Raw genomic sequence first — 21,609 nt, 5'->3', positions numbered from 1 at the left:
TTGTGTGACAGTGTTTCTCATATCTGTTACAGACTCCCTTCACATGTGAATTCACTACAAATGAAAGTAGTCAGAAAGCTTTTTCTATCATTGTGTTATTGTTAGTGTGACTAAACAATGGAAAAGACTGAGATTTAATTCCCATACAGCGAAGTTTGCCTTTAACATATTGTAATAAAAGGCAGTAGTTTTTATTAATTAAAGAATGTATAAAACATCCTATAGACACTTCAATTCATAGAAAAGGTTCAATGACCTACTGTGAGTAATGAAACTTCATCTTCATTAAATTCCTTCAGCAGCCTGATGTCAGCTGAAGAAAACTGGATTTTATTGACCTTGGACTACAGCATATGGATAGACCTATTGTGAATCAACAGTTGCTACTTGTAGAAAGCATGCTGGGCCAATCCCTCTATATGATTGTGCACCATGTTAAGCAATCCTTTCTCCTAGACAATGTAATGATTTTCACCCTTTAACATGGCTATACATTTTACTTGACAACGTCTAAAGCAACTGTTTCTTTAACTGGGTATCATTAGATATCTTTAAAACACAGAACCTTCCTTAAAGGAAAAACCATTCCCATGTCCTGTCAATATTAAAAGTACATATTTCAGTTATTTGTTTATTTCTAAAAGTGCAGAATGGCAGGACAACCCTTTCCAATGGAAGCGTCCAATGAACAGATATCCTGTACCATGGTAGCAGCACAAAACCTGACCCCATTTTAGTCCTGCAGTTGTGAATTTGACAGCTGAGGCCTCAGAACAGAAACATCGATTCATCTCTTCTTATGGTCTGATATAGCACACTGGTTTCATTGATGTACTTTGAAATCACAGGGGATGCTCAGGACTTAGGAAAGTCTACTATAACACAGTTTATACAGCACACTGTCTCTAGTCTATACCTAAGGTTCCACAATCACACCAGCTTCCCAGAGAGCCAATAATAATCACAGAATCACATAGAATCACAGAATGGTAGGGGTTGGAAGAGAGCTCTGTGGATCATCTAGTCCAACCCCTCTGCCAAAGCAGGGCCACCTAGAGCAAGTTGCACAGGACTGCATCCAGGTGAGTTTTGAATATCTCCAGAGAAGGCGACTCCACAACCTCTCTGGGCAGTCTGTTCCAGTGCTCTGTCACTCTCAAAGTAAAGAAGTTCTTCCTTGTTTTCACATGGAACTTGCTATGCTTCAGTTTGTGCCTGTTGCCTCTTGTCCTATCGCTGGGCACTACTGAAAAGAGTCTGGCCCCGTTCTCTTGATATCCACCCTTAAGTTATCTTAAGTATCTCTTTCTCAGGCTAAACAAGCCCAGTTTCGTCAGTCTTTCCTCATAGGAGAGATTCTCCAGTCCCCTTAATCATCTTCTTAGCCCTCCACTGGACTCTCTCCAAATGTTTAGGAGAGTAAGAAGTCTTGCAAACAGAGGGCCTTCTCCCATTAATGCTTTCTAGAGAAATGATAAAAGTGTGGAATCTTGTATCAGAGAGAGGTGCAGATACTGCAGATGCAGACTGCTGTCATTTTGCTCTGTAGGCAACAGACGTAGGTAGGCTGAATCAGCATTATTCTCCAAGTATCTTCTTTTGTCCCAGCTTACTAAACTAAAGCACATACTATATGCTTCAGGTGTTTTTTTTCTAATGACAAGCTACTACATGTTTGAAGACTGACAAAAGAACACATTGATTCTTTTTTTTTTTTCTGTCTATAAACATTATAACCAAGAGCTAAGCAGAGTAAGCTGTCTAACTACAAGCCATCTTCTGCTCATCTGAAAATATTTCACACTGTATCACAAACATTTTCACCTTGTGTTGCTTCTTCTGATGACTACAATTGCAGTAATACTGCCTGAGTTCAGAGGTATTGTTCCCTGGAGTCTTATTCTTTTATGAAAAGATACCTGTGGGTTCAATGGGACAGGTAACAGATGGCTGCAATCTGGTCTCTCTGTGGGGCCAGTGTCTTCTTTGTAAGCGTTCTCAGCTCAGTCACAACCAGGAAGGGAGGAGAGGTTGAAGGAAAGAGACTGAAATGTCTTCAATACAAGTCAGGAATTTTGTGTTGATGATTAGTATATTCACTACCAATATGCACAAGCCACAAGACTCCATTACTTAAACTGAAAAACTAGAAGAATAGTGAAAATATCAAAACAGTTTTGTTCTATTCAAAATGAAACAATTTGACTTTTCAATTCAAAGCTAAAATAAGCCAACTTTAAAAAAAAAAAAGGCTAAGCACATCTGAGAATGGAGCATTGTATTCGCCTCATGACAAATGATTCTGCTTTTAAACTGAGGTTGTCTTACGCAAAAAAAAACAGGAGAAAGTTAACGCTGATCATTTTTAATCTCAGCCGTCAAACTGGAATTAGTACTTGCTTTCAACAGCAAATGGTTTGGGGAATCTCCAATATTCAAGTGGAATAACTATGTTCTGGTTTCATTGTTGCCAGGCTGTATTAGAAATCTTTTACAATAAAGCTTTTGAACACAGTAACTGTGTTTTCAGGACAGGATTTTTTTTCTTTTTTTTTTTTTTTTTTTTTTTTTGAGGTCAGTCAAGACATAACACTATGATAACTACACTGTAGAGTGCAGTACTCAAGCTGGGACACATAGAACTACTTGCTAAAGATTCATTTACTTGCCATTTCTCCTATCTTTTCTTTCTGTGGCCTTTCCAGATTAAACCAGTGTCACATAACATGTAGGTCAAAACAAGAGTGTAAATTCCTTCACTCATATTCATTAAAAGAACACACTCTCCTGGAGATCACTTGCACAAAAGTAAAAAAAAACTTCCTTATATACTGGCACAAAATGAAAGCGTAATTCAGTAAGTTGCAAGGGAATCTCAAAAGTAGGTGGTCAGAAACATGATACAAATTGAGTTATTCGGAATAGGAACTTTTTCTGCTTTAGGATTTCTTCTTCATAAAAGATGAAACTAGACTGATGTTTGAAAATCTCAAAGATTATGTACTCAAGACTGTAAAAGCCATTTATAAATCCTACTTTAGTTTACTGAGACCATGAAATATCTTTTATGCTGTAGGGTGCCAAAGATTCAAATTAGCATGTCTAATTTAACTGAATATTATTTTAGAATAGTTATCAACTTGAATTATTTTTTGTTGAACACATTCTTTATTTCCCTGTGCATATTCCAATCACACAACTCATGGATCTGATATTCCCAGCATCGAGTCTATGATGTTTACACAGATCTCCCTGCAGGGCATTTTGGCCTAACTGCATCGTTATTTCAACAGTATGTCCTAGTTTAATGACACTGTTACTTGAAATGCTGTCTTTTGCAAGTTTTCTTCCCCCTTAGGTTAACTCAGACCTTCCACACTGAAATCAGAAAATCTGACCCTACTACTAAGCAAAAGATGCTGGGAGCTGAACCCTGCTTTCTCAAGCACAGGACTCTCAGCACTTCAGACCTGTAGAGTGTGTAATGTGACAGCTGAGATTCTGGGTTTTATGAACACATTTAAATCTTAATGCAATGTCAGTACTGGTTTCTGATAATGTGTGCTAATGATCTGAAGATACAATTACTTAAAATGGCATATTAGGATTCATTTTTTTGACAGAGGTGGGGACGCTACTGTGTTCTCACTTCCATTCTTTTCTATTTGCCCATCACCAGAAGAAAAATCCTTCTCCCGCAGATCCATTTCTAGGAACAAGTAATGAATATTTTAAAATCACTGTTAGATATTTATGCCGAGTCTTATTTGGAAAACAACATGGAGCCATCCCATATTGCAGCTTACAAGTATAACATTTTCAAGTGAGTAAAGCATGTGTTAAGCATTTTCAGTGAAATTTAAGCTTCTGAACACAGAAGACCCTTTTGACAAAGAGACTTCATTTCCATTTAATAAGCAACTGAAACAAACAAGTGCCTCATTGAAAAGAAATGTCACAAGGTAGCTGCTAAGTCATTTGAAGATTTAAGAAACAACAGATAATGTGGATTTTTAATTCATGAGTATTTACACATACTTAATTTGAGATTTCCCATAGACCTAAACATTTAAGTATGTAATCCACACTTTTCTTTCTTTCTATTTTGAATGTCAGCAATGCTAAATCTGTGCATCCAAAATCTATGAACAGTTTCAGAACGTGCCAGAGTTCCTAATAATTAGCCACTTACTTCCAAAGCATCCTACAATATTGACTAGTAGTCATTAAAAATTCCTTCTAAGCCTTGTAATATATTCTCATCTTCACTTTGAGAAGGTAGGCGAGTACAGAAAGATTCTGCTTTTACAGACAAGTACAATGTGTCACGAGTTTTCCTATTGATACTTGTTTGCTCTATTTACACATGAAAATTGGGATGACAGTGTCAAAGAATGTCCTCAGAAATTTGAGGATCATTACCAGGATTTAAAGCCAAAGATTCTCCAACCCAAACTTTACCAAATTTACTTCACTGAAGCAAATACAACACCTCTGGGTTTCAGAAAACCTCTGCACACAGCATACAATTCACACTTCTCTTCAGTGAGGAAAACTTTACACATTCCTTTTTAGAGTAGAACCTCAGTGCAACGACCTGCTTTCATTCCAAAAACTTAATGACAGTTGCGGGAGCTCAAAAATTTTAAAAATCAAGCATGAGAAAAAAAACACAAAATGACAAAAGAATTAATTTTTTAAATCACAGGAGATACATGTGACAGCATGGGATTTTCAGGTAAGTGCTATCTGACTTGAGCTGGACTTACTGATCCTAAATCATTTAGCTTGCACAGAAAAATCCACACTCTGGTGAATAAAGTCTTGTGGTTTAGCAGACATCTGAAAAAGGGTTTTATTTTCACACACTGCAGGAAAACGCTGCTGCAACATATTATGGAGCATTGTCACACGCAAATAACTGTTAGTGGAACAAACTATTTGTGAACTAACATCATGTGGCAAATCATATTCAAGAAAAATAGAAATCCACATTTTTTTTTCTCACTACACCAAAGAAGAAACATTTTAAAACATCAGTCTCTATTACAATACTTTGCTCAAGTTTTTACATTCTTTTTTAGAAATACATATTCTTCCTGAATAGTCTTTCCATACCCAAAGAATCATCGCATTTTTCAAGTTCTTTCAATATCACAGTACCAAAGCACCTAGGGACTGGAACTATATATTTTTGTAATTAATTTCCTTAAGATAATGTTAGAAATATCAGGTTCCTTAAAATATAGATGAATTTCAAGGTGAGTCTGCTAGCAGATGTTATTAATGGCATATGATTTATTGTGACATGAAATCTGATCTGAAACTCATGTTATTAGCTGAGCTCTTTATAAATTATAATTGCCTACTGCTGAAAATATGCCGAAAGACCACTGATAAACTAGCTTCATCTTCAAGGCCTAGAATATGTGCATTTGCTAAATGTCCAATATCTCTAGTCCTGCTAAAGGAGTTTAATACATTGGGATGTGCAGATCAGGCTTGAGATCAGATCTTTTCAAAGTATAATTCTTTCAGAGTAAGAAACATCAGAGGTAGGAAGAGGAGATAATACAAAATAAACGTTTACTGTGGAACTTAAAAAGAAACATACACTTGGGTTCCTAGTATGTCACTGCATAGATGTTAAACAGATTGAATATTTAAGAAAAAAGCCCCTGTCTCTGGCTGTTAAAAACAAAATTTATACTTTCAACATGAAAACAGTAAGAAGTTAGATAATATTTGAACATATTCAAACATCATTCTGTACAGCTCTAAGATGACGGCACAAACAGCATATTTTATCAACCTGTGGTCAATGAAGAGTTGCATCTACGCAAGACTTCCCAGGTCACCCCCACAGAAAACTCAAGGAAGTCTATAGGTAGGCTCACAGTGACAAAACATTTGTGTTAATAATTATTTCTAGACATTTCCTGTTTATTCCGAATAACTTCATATCTTACTTTTCTCTCCCCATGTGCCTTTAAATGTTCATTAAAATTTCTGAAATGTTTGTTTTACCCATCAAAACTTACTTGCTAAATTACCTAAATAAGAAGAAACAAACATAAGCATTGCATTATGAAAATTATCTGCTCAACAAACCAGATACTGAAAGAAGGTGAATTTAGAGTACATGTTGTAATACATTTTTAATCTCCAGAAAAGCTCTGAGATAACATTGCAAATTCAAAAAGCAACACAAGGAACAGATGCAAAGTCTCATTCCTGACTTTTTTACATATCCAAAGCTGTTTAATGATAAAAGCATTTATGTGTAAAATGGCATTCACTTGCCCTTACTAAGAGTATATATGGAAGAGCCCCCTGTCAGTGTACCAGTGCGCGTGTGGGAATGAAACATAAGGATCACCATCTGCAGCTGTCTAATAAGTGTTCTTCAGTGCCTAATGGCAAAGTGTCAATTCAGGGATCCTCAGATACCACAATGCATCATCTTGTCCACGCTAGTCTTACAAGTCAAACGTTTCGCATGTGAGAACAGTTTATTTATAATGTTATTCCTTTCAGCTGAAATACCAGATATAAAATACTTACATTACAGGCAGTCTGGGAGCATATACTTTACATAAAATGTACGAATTTCCTCTCTTTTATAAGAATCCATATTTTAAAAGACATGCAAAATTTAACCCCTCGCAGAATGTAACAATAATATGGAAAAAATCTTTTCATATGCAAGTAATAAAAAATTCTTACCTACTGTTGAACTTCTCTGGATGTTTTTCTCTCATGATATGGAATCTGTGGGCAATTGAAGCATCCTAACAGGAAAAAGAAAACCGTAAATCTATCATGACAGGAAAATTGCTAATCAGAAGACCAAAACTGTAAACAAGGCATATCATTTGTAAGGTGTTCTGTGAGCTGTTATTTTCCACAAAAGCTATAATACTCTTATCACTTAGAAAGATTACAGGTACACTGTTCCAAGCATGTGATATATCTGAACTTAATAATTTATTACACTTCTTACAGCATCCACTATTCTGTTTTACAAATCAGACATGATAGTTATGTTTACTGAAAGTGTCTTCAAATTTTGTACAGCAAATGTCATCCAGACCTGGTGAAGGCTTACCATAAGAACATTCATGAAGTTCTTTATTGTTGGAACACTAAAGGAAGTCTATGAAATCTATTTCTTTAGTAAAGGGGGGTCATAGACTCAGCAGAGTTACTTTACATGCATACAGCTTGATATTTGCATCTGGTCATTCAACAGCTTTCACTAAAATTTGGTAGAAAATAGGAATAAATGCCAGGATATGCCCCATTTGCTACACATCAGGGTGTGAAATCATATGGGGGAAAAAAAAGATTAATATAAAAAAGAGACTTGTTAATTAAATTTATTTTAGCAAAATATTTTAAAATTTAGTAAATTATGGTAATAATACATTTAAATAATTTATATGAAAAATGAAATAACAGTATGAAATACGTATATGTGTCTAACATTTTAAAAAGAATCAAACCATTGTGGTGATGGGAGTTGCTGAAAATAGAGTATCTGGAAGTGATGTGTTAGAATCACTTTTCACAACATTTGTATATCTCCTTTCCAGGTATTTTCAGGTATGAAAATAATATTTTCCTCATTTCAGATCACGTAGCATTTATGTCACATACTAATCATTAAAAACTTACAAAGTGTGAATTAAGCGAGAAAAAAGTTTTTTCATCTTTTCATGTAAGTATTCAATGAGGTGTGAGAGCACAAAACCTACCAACTCTTCAGTCTTGTAGGGATAAAAAACACAGGCAAATCCATTTGGATAATATTTTAATAAATATGTCTTAAAATTCTGCATATGTAAGAATACAGATACAAGAAGACTTAGTAATATTAGTATGAAATTTAAATGAATTCCAGTTTCCATGTAGATAGAGTTTGACAAAAACTACAAATAAAACTATTGCTGTAATCAACTATTGTGTATACGAAAAAAAACTATCAACTTTAAAGATTATGGAAATATAAAAGCTAAGAATTTGACAGAAGTATTAGATTCAGTATGAAGTCTATATCTAGCAACATTTTAAAGGATTTTCAAACAAATAGCATTAGAATTTGGAGGAAAAAACCAAAATCAAATACTTCACTTAAATTTTATATTATTGCTGATTCCAAATTTGACTACAATATTTTATTTAAAATCCTTTTTTATTTAAACCAATTATTAATATAAATCTCAAAAAAGCAAGCAAGTATTTCATGCAGATATATAGATACCCACTAACATCAAACATGGCTGCAACACTTCATGTCTAAATAGTTTGTTATTTACTAGAATCTTAAGCAGGGCACGCTCCAGAGAACAGACTGATCCAGCCTTCAAGGTTTGGTTTACTAACTCATGGGTACTTTGAAAAAATTAATGCAGGAACTTTAATGGCATGTCAAAGATAAAATTGTTCAGATAGATTGATAATCTTTAAATCAACTTTTAAGATTATGAATAAAAACAATGCATAAATCATAGTATTTTACACATGCTTTACCTACATAAGGATGTAGCATATTACAGAATTTTTAGGCAAAACTTGTGGTCACTGATCAAATAAAAACAGCTGGTGGCATCGCTAAATGTACTGACTCCATTGAAACATTCACTTTTATTCATGGTCTTGTTATATAGATTCAGAAGATGTACATAGTTTGTTGCTTTATGCACACCACATAATGATTTATTTATTTTTATATTATCTTTAAGAATGGAATTCTCATTTAACATTTTACTGTTCTACAAGGAAATGACAGCAAAAATCCCTAGTGAATGGACTGGTGTTAGTCATAAAATGCCTTATTGTTCTATTCTGTCATCTAAACTGTCATCTGAAACTTCCAGTGCTATATTCTCAAACTGCATTCATTACTACTTTAAGTTTATTTTTATGTGCAATTTTACAAGGCTAATATCCACAAGTATCCAGGTGATCCCACAGTTCTTGGAGACGGATGAAATAAAGCTGACAGTAAACCCTGAGATATTACACTTCTAAACAAAGCCTGCCAGCTGAACTAAAACAATAACTCTGCTAACTTTAGAAAGACCCATCATTCATGCTTTATCCCACATTAGATGTGCCAACAATAGAAAAGTGTATTTGTTAGCTAGTTCTATATGAAAAAGAAATAAAAGGACTACTGTTGTAGTTAACTGCTCATTTTCTACACAGTGAAGCAAAAGACAGACCCAAGACAAAATGAATAAAGAAGTAGTAGCATATTTGACAGAAACTAGGAAACACTAATCAAGGACTAACTGCCTAATGAATGAAACGAAAAGGCTAATGTGCTTACTCATGCATAACAAATGCAAGGCACAAACAAGCTAGGGATCAATGCCCACTGCAGATGGCAAACAGGAAGTTGTTTCCATGCAAGGTTGATTTGATCAAAATTTTCCCCTGCCTGAACATTTTCTGACTCCAAAGTGGATCAATTAACTTCATGAGCTGAGAGGTAAACAAAGTAATACACAACGCTAATTTTGATGGGCATATCACAAGACAGGCACATCAGACCAGATGCATACAAAAAATAGCTGAAAGGCTATTTTTGTTAATGGAGACTGTAGACCAAAGTAGTACCTATACACAGGGAAGCTCGAAAGTAGGGGAGCTGCTATGGCTTTTTTCAGTTTATACTGTCCAACTGCTCCTTTGAACCCTTAATTGAATACAATGTAAAGGGTCTTTAGATGCTCTAACACAGGGACCTCATCCCAATAATAATTCCACACTATAGAAAAAGCTGAAATGAGCCCATGCCGGTCGCATGTTACCAAAATAATCCTTTGCTTTAGGGGATAAAAAGAAAAGAGAAAAAAAGAAAAACTGCACTGAGTTTTCTGTGTTTTAAAATGTCTAGAATCTTTTATTTGTTAAGATAGCAGCACACAGACTAGTATAAATAAACGAAAAACAACCAGCAGAACTGAAAGTAACAGGAACTTGAGAGTGGGTAGGAATGTAAGTTCTGTTTCCTAAGAGCTGCAGGAATTACCAGATGTCATCCCCGAATCCTGAAGAACAACCATCAAGTTTTGTATTTCTGGATGAGGAGAGCAGAGTCCTTCACTGTAAGCTGTTTCAGCTACAGTTGAAATAGGATACATTTTAGCAGACTTTATTCAGCCATTTCAAAATGAGAGATCTAGCCTAACCTGTTTAGAGCGTACACCTGTTGTTGGACCAGTGGAGAATTAATTTATTTTCTGTGCCACAAACTATATTAAAATCACCTGGTTAACTATACTGAGAAACAGAGTAATATCCACATGCATGGTAAGTTGAATATTGTTTGCATATTGTCACCTTAATATGCTGACTTTTCCTCGTACCTGATATTGTGGATGGCCAGTAAAATATGAGAAATGATTTTTGTATTTGATAATAAAACCGATGTAAAAGAGAAAACCCAGGAGTCAGTAAAGCAAACTCACATGCTTTATGACATTACCTAGCAAGGTAACAAGTAAACAGGTTTTCGTTGAAAGGTCATTTGACAGTCAGATACTGGTCTATAATCAAAATCACCTGTGGACATTATTTATTAAGTTGTATTAATAAGTTGATATGTATGCTAGCCTGAAATACAATTTTGCAGCAGTACGATACCTGAATCTAAATATTTTCCATTTTTAAATGTAACACACCATAGGTAGACACAAACACGCCAAAAATTTGCAAGACCCATATTATTAATAATAATCTGAGGAGACACAACGCTGTCAGGCCTGTTGCAAGGTAAAAGAAGGAGGAAGGTCTTACGGGATCATTGTAATATAAAAGTAGAACCTTTCAGTAAGTCCATGCTTCAGTCACAAAGCTCATTTATACCTAAAGCACTGTAATATTTTCCACCAAAGTATCAAAGAACGGAGATTTTTTTCAGGAACCCGTTGGCATTCAAAATCAATGCTGACGCGCAAAGTAATGCTAACTACAGAGCATTTAAAGCAGAACTAAGTAACTAACTAGACAACTTTGTGTTTCTGAGAATATTATATGAATATTTGAGTTGTATGCTACTCTTCTAAAATACTTAATTTCTTTTTTAAGATACACAATATTTTTAGTCATTTACATGTCACATGCAATATACATAACACTAGCCTAGAAATGATAATTTATCTGAACTTTCATTTCACAAATCTAATCTGAAAAAATGACACCTTGTTCTCTTTTGTATGCTTCTCTAGTTTAGATGCTTTCCAGTCACTACTGTAGCATTTTGAAAGCAGAGATGAAGGAATGGATGTTTGAACAACACAAAATGCAGTTAATCCCAGTTTAAATTCTACAAAATTGTAAACAGAGTCTTAGAAAATGTACCTACAGAGTCTTAAAAAAATGTACCTCTATCTCTCAAATATTCAGCCTGGACATATACGAGATGAACATGCAGACATATACACATATATATACCCTTAATACGTACTTGTTTAGAGTCTAAAGTAACTGGACTATCCTTCTTATATCTCACTCAGGTTTGTTTTAAATCCTGACAGTGAAGATAAGATAGAGAACAGACAGAGCATATCTGAATCTACTCCTAGGAAATGGAAAAAATATTTTAATTGAACTAGGACATTTCTCAAAGTGACCTGCCAAGAAGAAAAGAAGCTTAAGTTGCTGCACCTCTTTAATACCTTATGATTGACTTACACACATATATATTCATCTTTTTAATGGGTATTAGCATTACCGGAAAGCAATCTGAAGCAGTCTTTTCAGAGGAGTAACCTTATACATTGTGAATAACCTTATAGAAAGATTAATGCATTTAATATATGTCTATCTATAAGCTTGCTGTGACTAAAATTTCCATTCAATAATAATTTTTATGCTGGTGAACAAACAAATGACCAGTGTGCTGCTTCTTTGGATATAAATGGTCTGATTATTTTTTCTACGATGCTTCTTTAATTAAGGCTTAGTGGATCCACAAGGCTAGGAAGCTTAAGGGATAATTCAGCAACCTGTAATCTTTGGATCAGAATGCAAATCTAACCTGAACAACCAGTTAGCTCACACCAGTTATTAATGTGGAACTGTACAGATGTACAAAAAATATCATTGAAAATAGATTAAGAAAAGTTTGCTGTAGTGGCTTAAGAGTAAAAATTATTTTCTGGATAAACAAACATCCTTATAATGATGCATTCCACTTTCTGCACATACACACAACAAGCGAAACCCATAGATACATCCTTATTTTTAACACTTCCCACTCCATAATAATCGAGAGTCTCAGATAAGCAAATAATATGGCTAATACTCAACCATTCAATGACCAAGTCTAGAAAAAGGTACTCAAGAAGCTCCAGGTCCCATCTTGTTGAATCAAGCTGTCATTTCATATTTGACTCCCAAGTATTTTTGATCAAATTACATGCAGTAACCTGAGAGACAAAGTATGTGATCTTCCAAAAAAAATTCATTAATACGCTAGTTTTTAGTGAAACACTAGTTACTATAGTCATTTTAGTTTCTACTGATATTCTGAACCAGTACATCTGAGAAAGGTGATAGCTTGAGAATGTCAGAGCAAGAAGGGATTTCAAGCTCTTTTTTGATACAGCTTTACTAAAAGATAATGATAATTCACTTTCTTGAGAAAAAAATAAATCTGAGAAACTTGTGTTCCTGGTTTTTGAAGAAAAACACAGAAACTGTCAAGATACTGCTATTCATTTTGTCAGTGATATTCTTGACAGCCAGCCCTCCGATGGTCATGTTTAAACACATTTCAGCTGTATGTGCATTACTAAGTCAATTGACAGTTCACATTTTAGATACTCGTTTAACTAAGTAACATCTGGCGCTGAGTCTAGTTGGAGGCTGGTAACAAGTGGTGTCCCCCAGGGGTCAGTACTGGGCCCAGTCTTGTTTAACTTCTTCATCAACGACCTGGATGAAGACTTAGAATGTACCCTCAGCAAGTTTGCTGACGACACCAAACTGGGAGGTGTGGTAGATACACCAGAAGGCTGTGCTGCCATTCAGCGTGACCTGGATAGGCTGGAAAGCTGGGCAGAGAGGAACCTGATGAGGTTCAACAAAGCCGAATGCAGGGTCCTGCACCTGGGGAGGAACAACCTTATGCACCAGTACAGGCTTGGGGTGGACCTGCTGGAGAGTAGCTCTGCGGAGAGGGACCTGGGTGTCCTGGTAGACGACAGGTTTACCATGAGCCAGCAGTGTGCCCTGGCTGCCAAGAAAGCCAATGGGATCCTGGGGTGCATTAAGAAGAGTGTGGCCAGCAGGACGAGGGAGGTTCTCCTTCCCCTCTACACTGCCCTAGTGAGGCCTCATCTGGAGTACTCTGTCCAGTTCTGGGCTCCCCAGTTCAAGAAAGATGAAGAGCTACTGGAGAGAGTCCAGCGGAGGGCTACGAGGATGGTGAGGGGACTGGAGCATCTCCACTACGAGGAGAGGTTGAGGGAACTGGGCTTGTTCAGCCTGAAGAAGAGAAGGCTGCGAGGGGACCTTATAAATGCTTACAAATATCTGAAGGGTGGGTGTCAGGAGGATGGGGCCAAGCTCTTTTCAGTGGTGCCCAGTGACAGGACAAGGGGCAATGGGCACAAACTGAGGCACAGGAAGTTCCGTCTGAACATGAGGAAGAACTTCTTCCCTCTGAGGGTGATGGAGCACTGGAACAGGCTGCCCAGGGAGGTTGTGGAGTCTCCTTCTCTGGAGATATTCAAGACCCGCCTGGACGCGGTCCTGTGCAGCCTGCTGTAGGTGACCCTGCTTCGGCAGGGGGGGTTGGACTAGATGACCCACAGAGGTCCCTTCCAACCCCTACTATTCTGTGATTCTGTGATTCTGTGATCTCTAAACCTAGGATGAAACATCAGTAACCACAGTATTTATAAATGATAGGCAAAAGACTAGAGGATGGTATACATGGAAATTGTAACAAAATATTTGGAACAGGCTTTCAAATGTAAGTGTATTTCCTCCCCCTTTTCATCTGAAGTCAAATCTCTGTTGAGTTTCTGACATTGTATATACATAATTTTGTACTAGAAATGTTTCACAAAGTGGAATCCATTTTGCAGGAAAAGATGTATTTGTGAAAAAAACCCAACCCACTCTTATGTTCTGCCTATGTATAACTATGACATGTGGACATGTACACAAATTGACTGATCACAATTTACTATCAATCAGTTCATACAGGGCGACCACTTGTCCCAGATGTGTAGGGACCAGTCCAGGGACTGGTCCTGTAAGACAAGCCTTTGTATCAGTATCTGAAGGACTTGAGGAGCTATTTCCGTTTTTAGAAACTGACACTACATTTCTATGTATCTATATTTTTAAGTCACTAATCAAATTCACGGACCATCAAAGAAAACTGGAAGATAAGATAGTCATCAGACTAGATCACTGAAACAGAGCCCCATGACTCCATACAATGCAGAGGACATGTACGCTGTAAGATGAGCTCTGCTGAGCATACACTGTGTTATCGAGCACATCTTCCTTTCTTTCTATTTGGTCACCCTAAATTTACTGTAACTAGAGAAGAGTTCTTCTAGATCCATGCTGAGTTTTCATGTGGTCACTAAAACAAGAAGAAGAAAAGTGATCACACGGTAATTAGCCAACATAGCCATACAGACAGTGTATTAAATATCCTGCATATTAAAAAGATCTCTGTGGTAAACCTTTAGTAGCATTTCTGACAGCTGCTGATGGAGAACTATGTTGAAATTGTCCCAAATTATTCTGCACAATGAGTTTGAGCATAACACAGTCAAGGACACAACTCAGACTGAAAGTCAATATCAGCAATGTAATGCAATGAAATTGGCTGTTGCTTTAGCTGTTCTTCGGAAACACACAGCAATAGCTCACAGATACCTTCAGTAAGAGGCACAGAAACAAAGTTTAGACTAAGAGGCTGTCTAGCTTGAAATGAATGCCTAGACTATCATGCCCAGCACTTTTGCAGTTCTGACTAAAGTGGTCAATTCTCCCCAAAAAACCAATTACTAAGCATTTTTTGTGAAATACTAATTATTGCCATCATACTAAAAACTTAACATAAAAAGGCATATATGGGATAAGGAATAATTGCTTGTGCACTGTCTTGAAAAATTAAACTCAACTTGTTTATGGTTTTCAAACACTGTCCTAATAAAAAACCCAAAACACCTAAACAAAAAAAAAAAAACAAATCCCTTTGGGTATTTTCATTTTGAGTTTTGATTAAGTTGGCATTAGAGTAATATTCTTAGGGGCTAAACTTAGGCCCTTAATTTAGGCGCCTAAACTGGCAGAATGATCTCTCTAGCCTCCCAGTATGCTTAACAGTAAGAACACAGCTCTTTGCAAACGTTCTTCCAAAAGGCATGTAGACAAATTTGTGTTCTGAATCGTCATTTGGAAGTCTTTTGTTATTGATCATACTAGAAGCTGAACACATCTAGCTTCTCAACTTTACAAAGCTATGCCTGAAATGCAACAGTTTGAGCAGTCCTATGAAATCTTCACCAGGTTCTTGTATCACCATCCATTTTATATGCTCGTTTGCCTGATAGGGATCAAATGGTAAATGTTCACCTGACTTCTCCTTAGCAACTTCCCATAACTTGTTAGTCAAAGCCTTGGCAACAGAGCTTTATAATTTTAATACATATTTATGTTATTCATTTGTTTCCATCGAAGATATTTATTTTTATAAGAAGCATGCAAAACACTGAAACGTCTCTCATTGATTTACACTCTGAAAGAATATTTTTCTCTTAATTGAAAAAGGTACTGTTTTCCTCATTCATTATGTTTTCAATTTGAAATTTAAATTTTTGCATTAGAATATTATGTATTATCTTCCCTATTGGACAAACTAATATTAATTTATTAAAAAAATCAACATACTCATAAATTAGGGGTAGATGTTACATTATTTATCTACAGATGTTCTCCCTCTCTCTCCACTGATTCACTACAAACTTTTTGAGATCCTCTCCCTCATGTCTTTTATATCCCCTTTGCTCTCTTACAGGCCTGAAAGCAACTTTCTTACATTTTGCTCAATATCTGCATTTGTTCTTGTGTTGCATCGATCAAAATATTTTCTGAATCCTTCTACTTTATTTTGTTTTTGTGTTCACTTGTGTCATCCCCAACTAAGCAGACATGCAGCTATCAGACACAGGTTTTCTCCATCTTCTCATAACTCACTTTCATTTTAAAGTGTTTTTCATTTGTGTCAAGCTTTTTCCTTGGAAAGATTTCAGGATTTCCCTGCTCATCTTTTCTAACTGCCTTATCTTTGACATTCTTCACCTCCACCATCTCCTCCATTTGACTTGTAAATGAGTCAAACTTCTGGTTTTTTTCTGTCCTAAAAAAAGGACAGTTAACTTGTCGGTCCACATTATTTGATCAGCAGCTCTTTACCACTAGCACCAACTCTCTACTTTTCAGTAATTTCTCCCAGGAACTTCTTCCACAACTTCCCTCTTGTCCTCATCTTGACTGGGATAAAGTTAATTTTCCTCTCAGTAGCTGCTGTGTTTTGGATTTAGTACGAGAAGAATGTGGGTAACACTGATGTTTTGAGTTGTTGCTAAGAAATCAAGTGCTTTTTTCCAGTTTCTCATATTCAGCTAATGAGCAAGTGTGCAGGAGCTGCGAAGGAGCATAGCCAGATAGATAGCCAAGCTGACCAATGGAAACATATCATGCCATAGACATCATGCTAAATTTACAAATGCGGGTTGGCCCAGGGGGCAGGGAGCTATCTGCTCTTGTTTCCATGTTGAATCTTCTTTTGTCTGGGAGTTCAAACTTTTTGGGGAATTTCATGAAATTCGGTATTTCCAGGTTCTGCAATCACTGCTCAGAGACTGACTGCGGATCGGTCATCAGGTCATGAGAACAATTGTATACAGTTCATATTGCATGTTCGTTATTATCATTATTATTAGTAGTAGTATTACTAGTATCAGTATTTACTTTGTTGCCCTATTAAACTGCTTTTACCTCAAATCACGAGTTTCTGCTTTTGTCCATTTGTGCTCCACAACCTGCTGGGGGGGGGGGGAAGGAGAGTGGTGAGAAAGCGGCTGTGGGGTCCTAGCTGCCAGCTGCTGGGTTAAAACACCACTCCTCTCTGACATCATTTTCCACAATCAGTGTCAGTACCCTTTTCTTCTCTTTCAGTTTGCATTTCTTCCCTGAGAGTCTGTGGATGACTAAGATATTTGTTCATTGTATTCAGCATAAGAGTTATGTCTGAAAAACCACCTTCCTCAGACTTACTCTTTCCACCTTCTCCATATCCACCTGGGTCATAAGACTAGACATTCAGATGTGAGATCCACCTATCAACAATGTACTGGCCTAGAGGCTTTTGTTTTTATTTGGGATTTCAGTTCCCCTCCCTGGAAACACTGTTCAGTCGATACTGCTTGTATGATTACTATATTAATGTCCCCCCTAGCTTTTGCTGCTTAGTTTTTTCTTCATAGCCTGCTATTTAAACACTTGTTGCAAAATATCTGGAATGGCAAAACAAGGTCTGTTTTCTCTCATGGAATTTAGGACTGCTTAGGCTCAAATGCTGTTGGTCCAGAAACAAAGTCAATTCAAGCACCGTCTTTATTTTTTTGAGTTTTGGCTCTCCGTAATTTTATGTTGCCAATTTTTCATGCAGTCTTAATCTTACCTACACCATAAGCTTCTTAAGTTAGCAACTTTAGCATACTCCAATTTGGGAAGAAAAGCAAGTCCTCACTGCCAAATGCCTGATGTAACTTCTAAATGACTACATACCAAGGAAACCATGGAAGTGCCACATACTAAGGGCAAACTCTTTTGCCCACAGTTTGAGAGCGTGACGGTTGCAAGGATTTTTTGTCCTTCAGCCTTCAGTTCTTGCCATCATTTGGTGATACATCTTGGTTTGCAATCCTGGCAAAGGGTATAAGTTTCCTAATTCCCACACAGCCTTCTACAGAGGTTCCATCAAGCTTCCTTCCTCCTTTCTTCTGTACCAATCTAGGCCACATCCTTGTACCACTGAACACCTGGGATCCCGTTCAGACCTTAAAGGTCTGTCAAAGTATGACATAGCTGTGGGAAGGGAACAACAGCAACTACAGAGCATGCTGGTAGGCCCTGGGTAATGCTGCCTTGATGGGAGAAGAGTGAGAGGTATCCTGCTCTTTTCAGGTGTTTAAGCATATTAAATATTTGTACAGCCTTTGAGGGCTTCCAAGTTCTGACGAAGTAGCAGAAGAATCTAATGCAAGTACCTACACATGGCCTGGTTCTCCCTAGTGCTCACAGCTGAGCCAGACAGCCTTACGACAGAGTGAGGTCATAGGGAAAATGGCAGAAGAGTTTTTTATCAAACTGAGACAAATCTATTTAACAGGTACTTTGAAAATAACTGGGCAACTGAGAAGCCTCCAAGGATTACAAGCTAGACTCACATGAGTTACTCACTCCAAGCCTACCCCTATCAGAGTGGTTTCTCTGAGTATCTAAAGGCGTACTGCAGAAATAGAATGAAATTAAACTGTTTACAAAGGTATTAAACCAAACAGATTAGACCCTAGCAGATCATCTTGATCACACACTGGTTTTACTGCTATTGTTGCTCAGATTTGTAACTTTAAATGTGAATGCATACTAGTCTTCATACAAAGTGTAAGTGGTCAGACTCCTTCCTGGAGTGCAAAACCCAATCACATGCTACACAGCAATGACCAATATTTCCATGAAAAACAGTGTGTCAATATTCTCTGAAATATGCCTGCTATCCCAAAAACTTCATATAATTAGTTCACATAAACAGTGTATGATATCAATTGCCCCCAAGTTAAATAAAGCCTAGGCTCTGCAGTAATGCCTACCTGAAATGCAAACTAAACCAAAAAATGGAACTTGATGTCATCTTACTGAGCACTCAGGGGCTGAAAAAGATTTTCTGTACGAATAACAAGATCCTGTATTCCAAAAAACTGTAATACATGCTATGGCTTATAGAATAAAAAGCCTTTTCTGAACTTAGTATTCGGATATATGGAAAAGTGTTAAAATATATCGAAATATGAAGATATGTTTATGGTAGGTATAGTAAAATTTTACAAAACTGATTCACATATATTCCCCTCTTGAAACAGATCGAGCTTCCTCTATAGATGCTTTGAATAAATAATTTAGGTACATAAAACATTTTACAGAGATGATCTACCCAGTGTACAGCATACAGAGGTTATGCCATGTCTATTTTTGTAGTCTCTGGACATTAAAAAGCTTTGAGGTTAAATAAATTTATTTATTCCACAGAGAGGTTCTACTATGTGGTATACAGGGAATAAGTCACAGGTTATTATCAGAATGTTGATACTCAAGGACAACAAAAAATTGTTCTTTGCTGTTCTGAAGTCATTAATAAGAACTGTAAACATTTTTTAACAAAACTAACATGCAGTTAAAATTGGCTTCAGCTGAAAAGGAAAAAACACCCAGCAACTGCAGAAACTACCAATTCTATATTTCACTATTCATTTATGCAACACTATTTCACTATTATGCAATCTCACAGCAAAATAAAAAAAATATGGTTCTTGATGTTGTCAGAAACCCTGGAAACTGCACTGAAGCTCTTTGTTATAATTTCAGACAAACAGAATTTTGAACCCAAGAAATAAAAAACGTCCGAGTTGCTTTAGAAGTGCTGCACTGATCCTTCAGAGAGGGCTAAAGAAATGATTTTGTTGCCTTTCACATACCACAGATCCAAGTTTGCAGAACACTAGTGAAAAAGTCTAGAGAAGTGTATGACGAGTGGAACTGTGAATTTCCTTAGATTTTCTAGCAAAAAAATTTCCCCCTCCCAAGTGTACACTTGCATAATGCTTTTTGCCTAACCATCTGGACAGGCTCAGTGAGTCATGGTTGTTTAGCAACTTACGGCTTTCGTGTATATTATACCAGTATCCCATTCTCAGCCTCAAATTGTTTGGGAGGATTTTATATCTGCAAAAAACCTCCTTGCGTAAGTCCCATTTATTCAGAATTTCCAACACAGACAGGGTTTTCCAGAAGGCTAAGCTGTTTACATTAAATACTGGGGTACAGTTCTCCAAATCAATTATCTAGTTTACAGAGTTACTCCCCAAACACTCAAGCTAAAGGTGCAGCAAGAGGCAGGAACAAGTAGAACGAGAAAATAAAATCTTTAGTTTCTTTCTTCTCTGAAGCCAGTATCCCTCAAAATAATAGTTTTAGTTTGAAATAAGCCATGGAATATGCAGCCACATATGTGCAAGAGAGGTATTACAAGTATGCAGAAATGGCAAACTATGCATGGTCAGAGTCAGGTCCATAAAATTTCATTGCAAACAACCTGAATGGGACAGTTTCTCTGAAGTCCAGGACAGATAGTTATGTTATAAACATATTTTGCAGATGGAGAACCACATTGTTTTTTGGTAACTGTAACTCAATTTACTTCATGAGCCAGAAGTTCTAAAGAAATCTTTGGTCTAAATGAAAGCATACTCCAATCACCCTTCAACTTTTCACCTTAAAAAACAACAATGCAGTAGGCTGAAAGCTGCGCCTAGATTTTTACAAATTTGCAAATCAAAGAGCACCTGTTTGTAAAGTGCTGCTTTGATCAGCTACTTAAATAATGTAATCAATACTAAATGACAAGCTAGTATTCCCAAATTTGCTGCACAGTAAGCAGACACTTGTCTTCCCAATATTTGTAATAAGTAATCCTTATAATTAGAGTGAAGAGAAATGTAGTTAATATTAACTTTTACTTAAGCATCCATGCTTACATATCACATCTATATGACATCAGAAGTTCTCTAGAAGTAAGAATACTTTAATAGTTAGAAGTATTTTGTATAATACTAGCATTAATAAGGGCACTGTAAAATAGTTAAACCTTACTTTTACTAGTGTTTTAGCTTTGCTAATAAACATCAAAACCCACAAATATTTATGCACTTTAAAGACCAGTGCAAACGAAACATTTCCAAACTTTTGGAAAAGTCCAAAAACAGGCTTCAGTCTTTCTTATACTTTCAGTTGTGTACATTGTATTCAAAGCCATGTACTGTCCAGATGCATAAAATATACTACTGAGACACTCCTTTAAGGACAACTTGGAACATAATAGATACTTCTTTCTGACAAAACAAAAGTTGCAGTTTGAGCTGCCATGACTTTCCAAAGAAATTATTCCATGTCAACGTTCCCCAAAGGAGCATTTCATAATGGCCTTCATTTATACATTATCTGTGACAAAACCACTGTTTCTGGAATAAGCAGCATTTTTTTGCCCTTAGTTTTCTTTCAGTAAAAATACTTACACTGTTAAAAATTACTAAAGTATCATCTACAGCGATTTCACTGTTATTGAACAAATTGTAAATTATGCTTTCTGAATTATGGATGGAATTTTTAAAAGGCTTCCATTTTTATGGTCTTTTGAAAGGACAATGAAATCTATAAAAAACCAAGATTACAATTTCAGCATTTAAAATCTACACAAAGTAATTCAAACAAATGTTATGACATTTAAGA

The 21,609-nt window shown here is 36.4% G+C and overlaps 1 protein-coding gene across 11 annotated transcripts in view; it reads right to left on the bottom strand.

Moving 5' to 3' along the window:
- The window catches only part of DGKB (diacylglycerol kinase beta), a 385,269-nt gene that overhangs the window by 141,803 nt on the left and 221,857 nt on the right, over nucleotides 1-21,609 (bottom strand). For all 11 annotated transcript variants that reach the window (XM_075419231.1, XM_075419232.1, XM_075419230.1 and 8 more), the window contains one exon: nucleotides 6,727-6,791. In XM_075419231.1, coding sequence (XP_075275346.1) covers nucleotides 6,727-6,791 — 65 coding nt within the window. The remainder of the gene's footprint in view (nucleotides 1-6,726; nucleotides 6,792-21,609) is intronic.

This window comes from Opisthocomus hoazin, chromosome 4 (assembly GCF_030867145.1).
Source record: "Opisthocomus hoazin isolate bOpiHoa1 chromosome 4, bOpiHoa1.hap1, whole genome shotgun sequence".
In the NCBI taxonomy this organism is placed as follows: domain Eukaryota; kingdom Metazoa; phylum Chordata; class Aves; order Opisthocomiformes; family Opisthocomidae; genus Opisthocomus; species Opisthocomus hoazin.
Note: the sequence above shows the minus strand (reverse complement) of the source record. Positions and strands in the feature narration are given on the sequence as shown.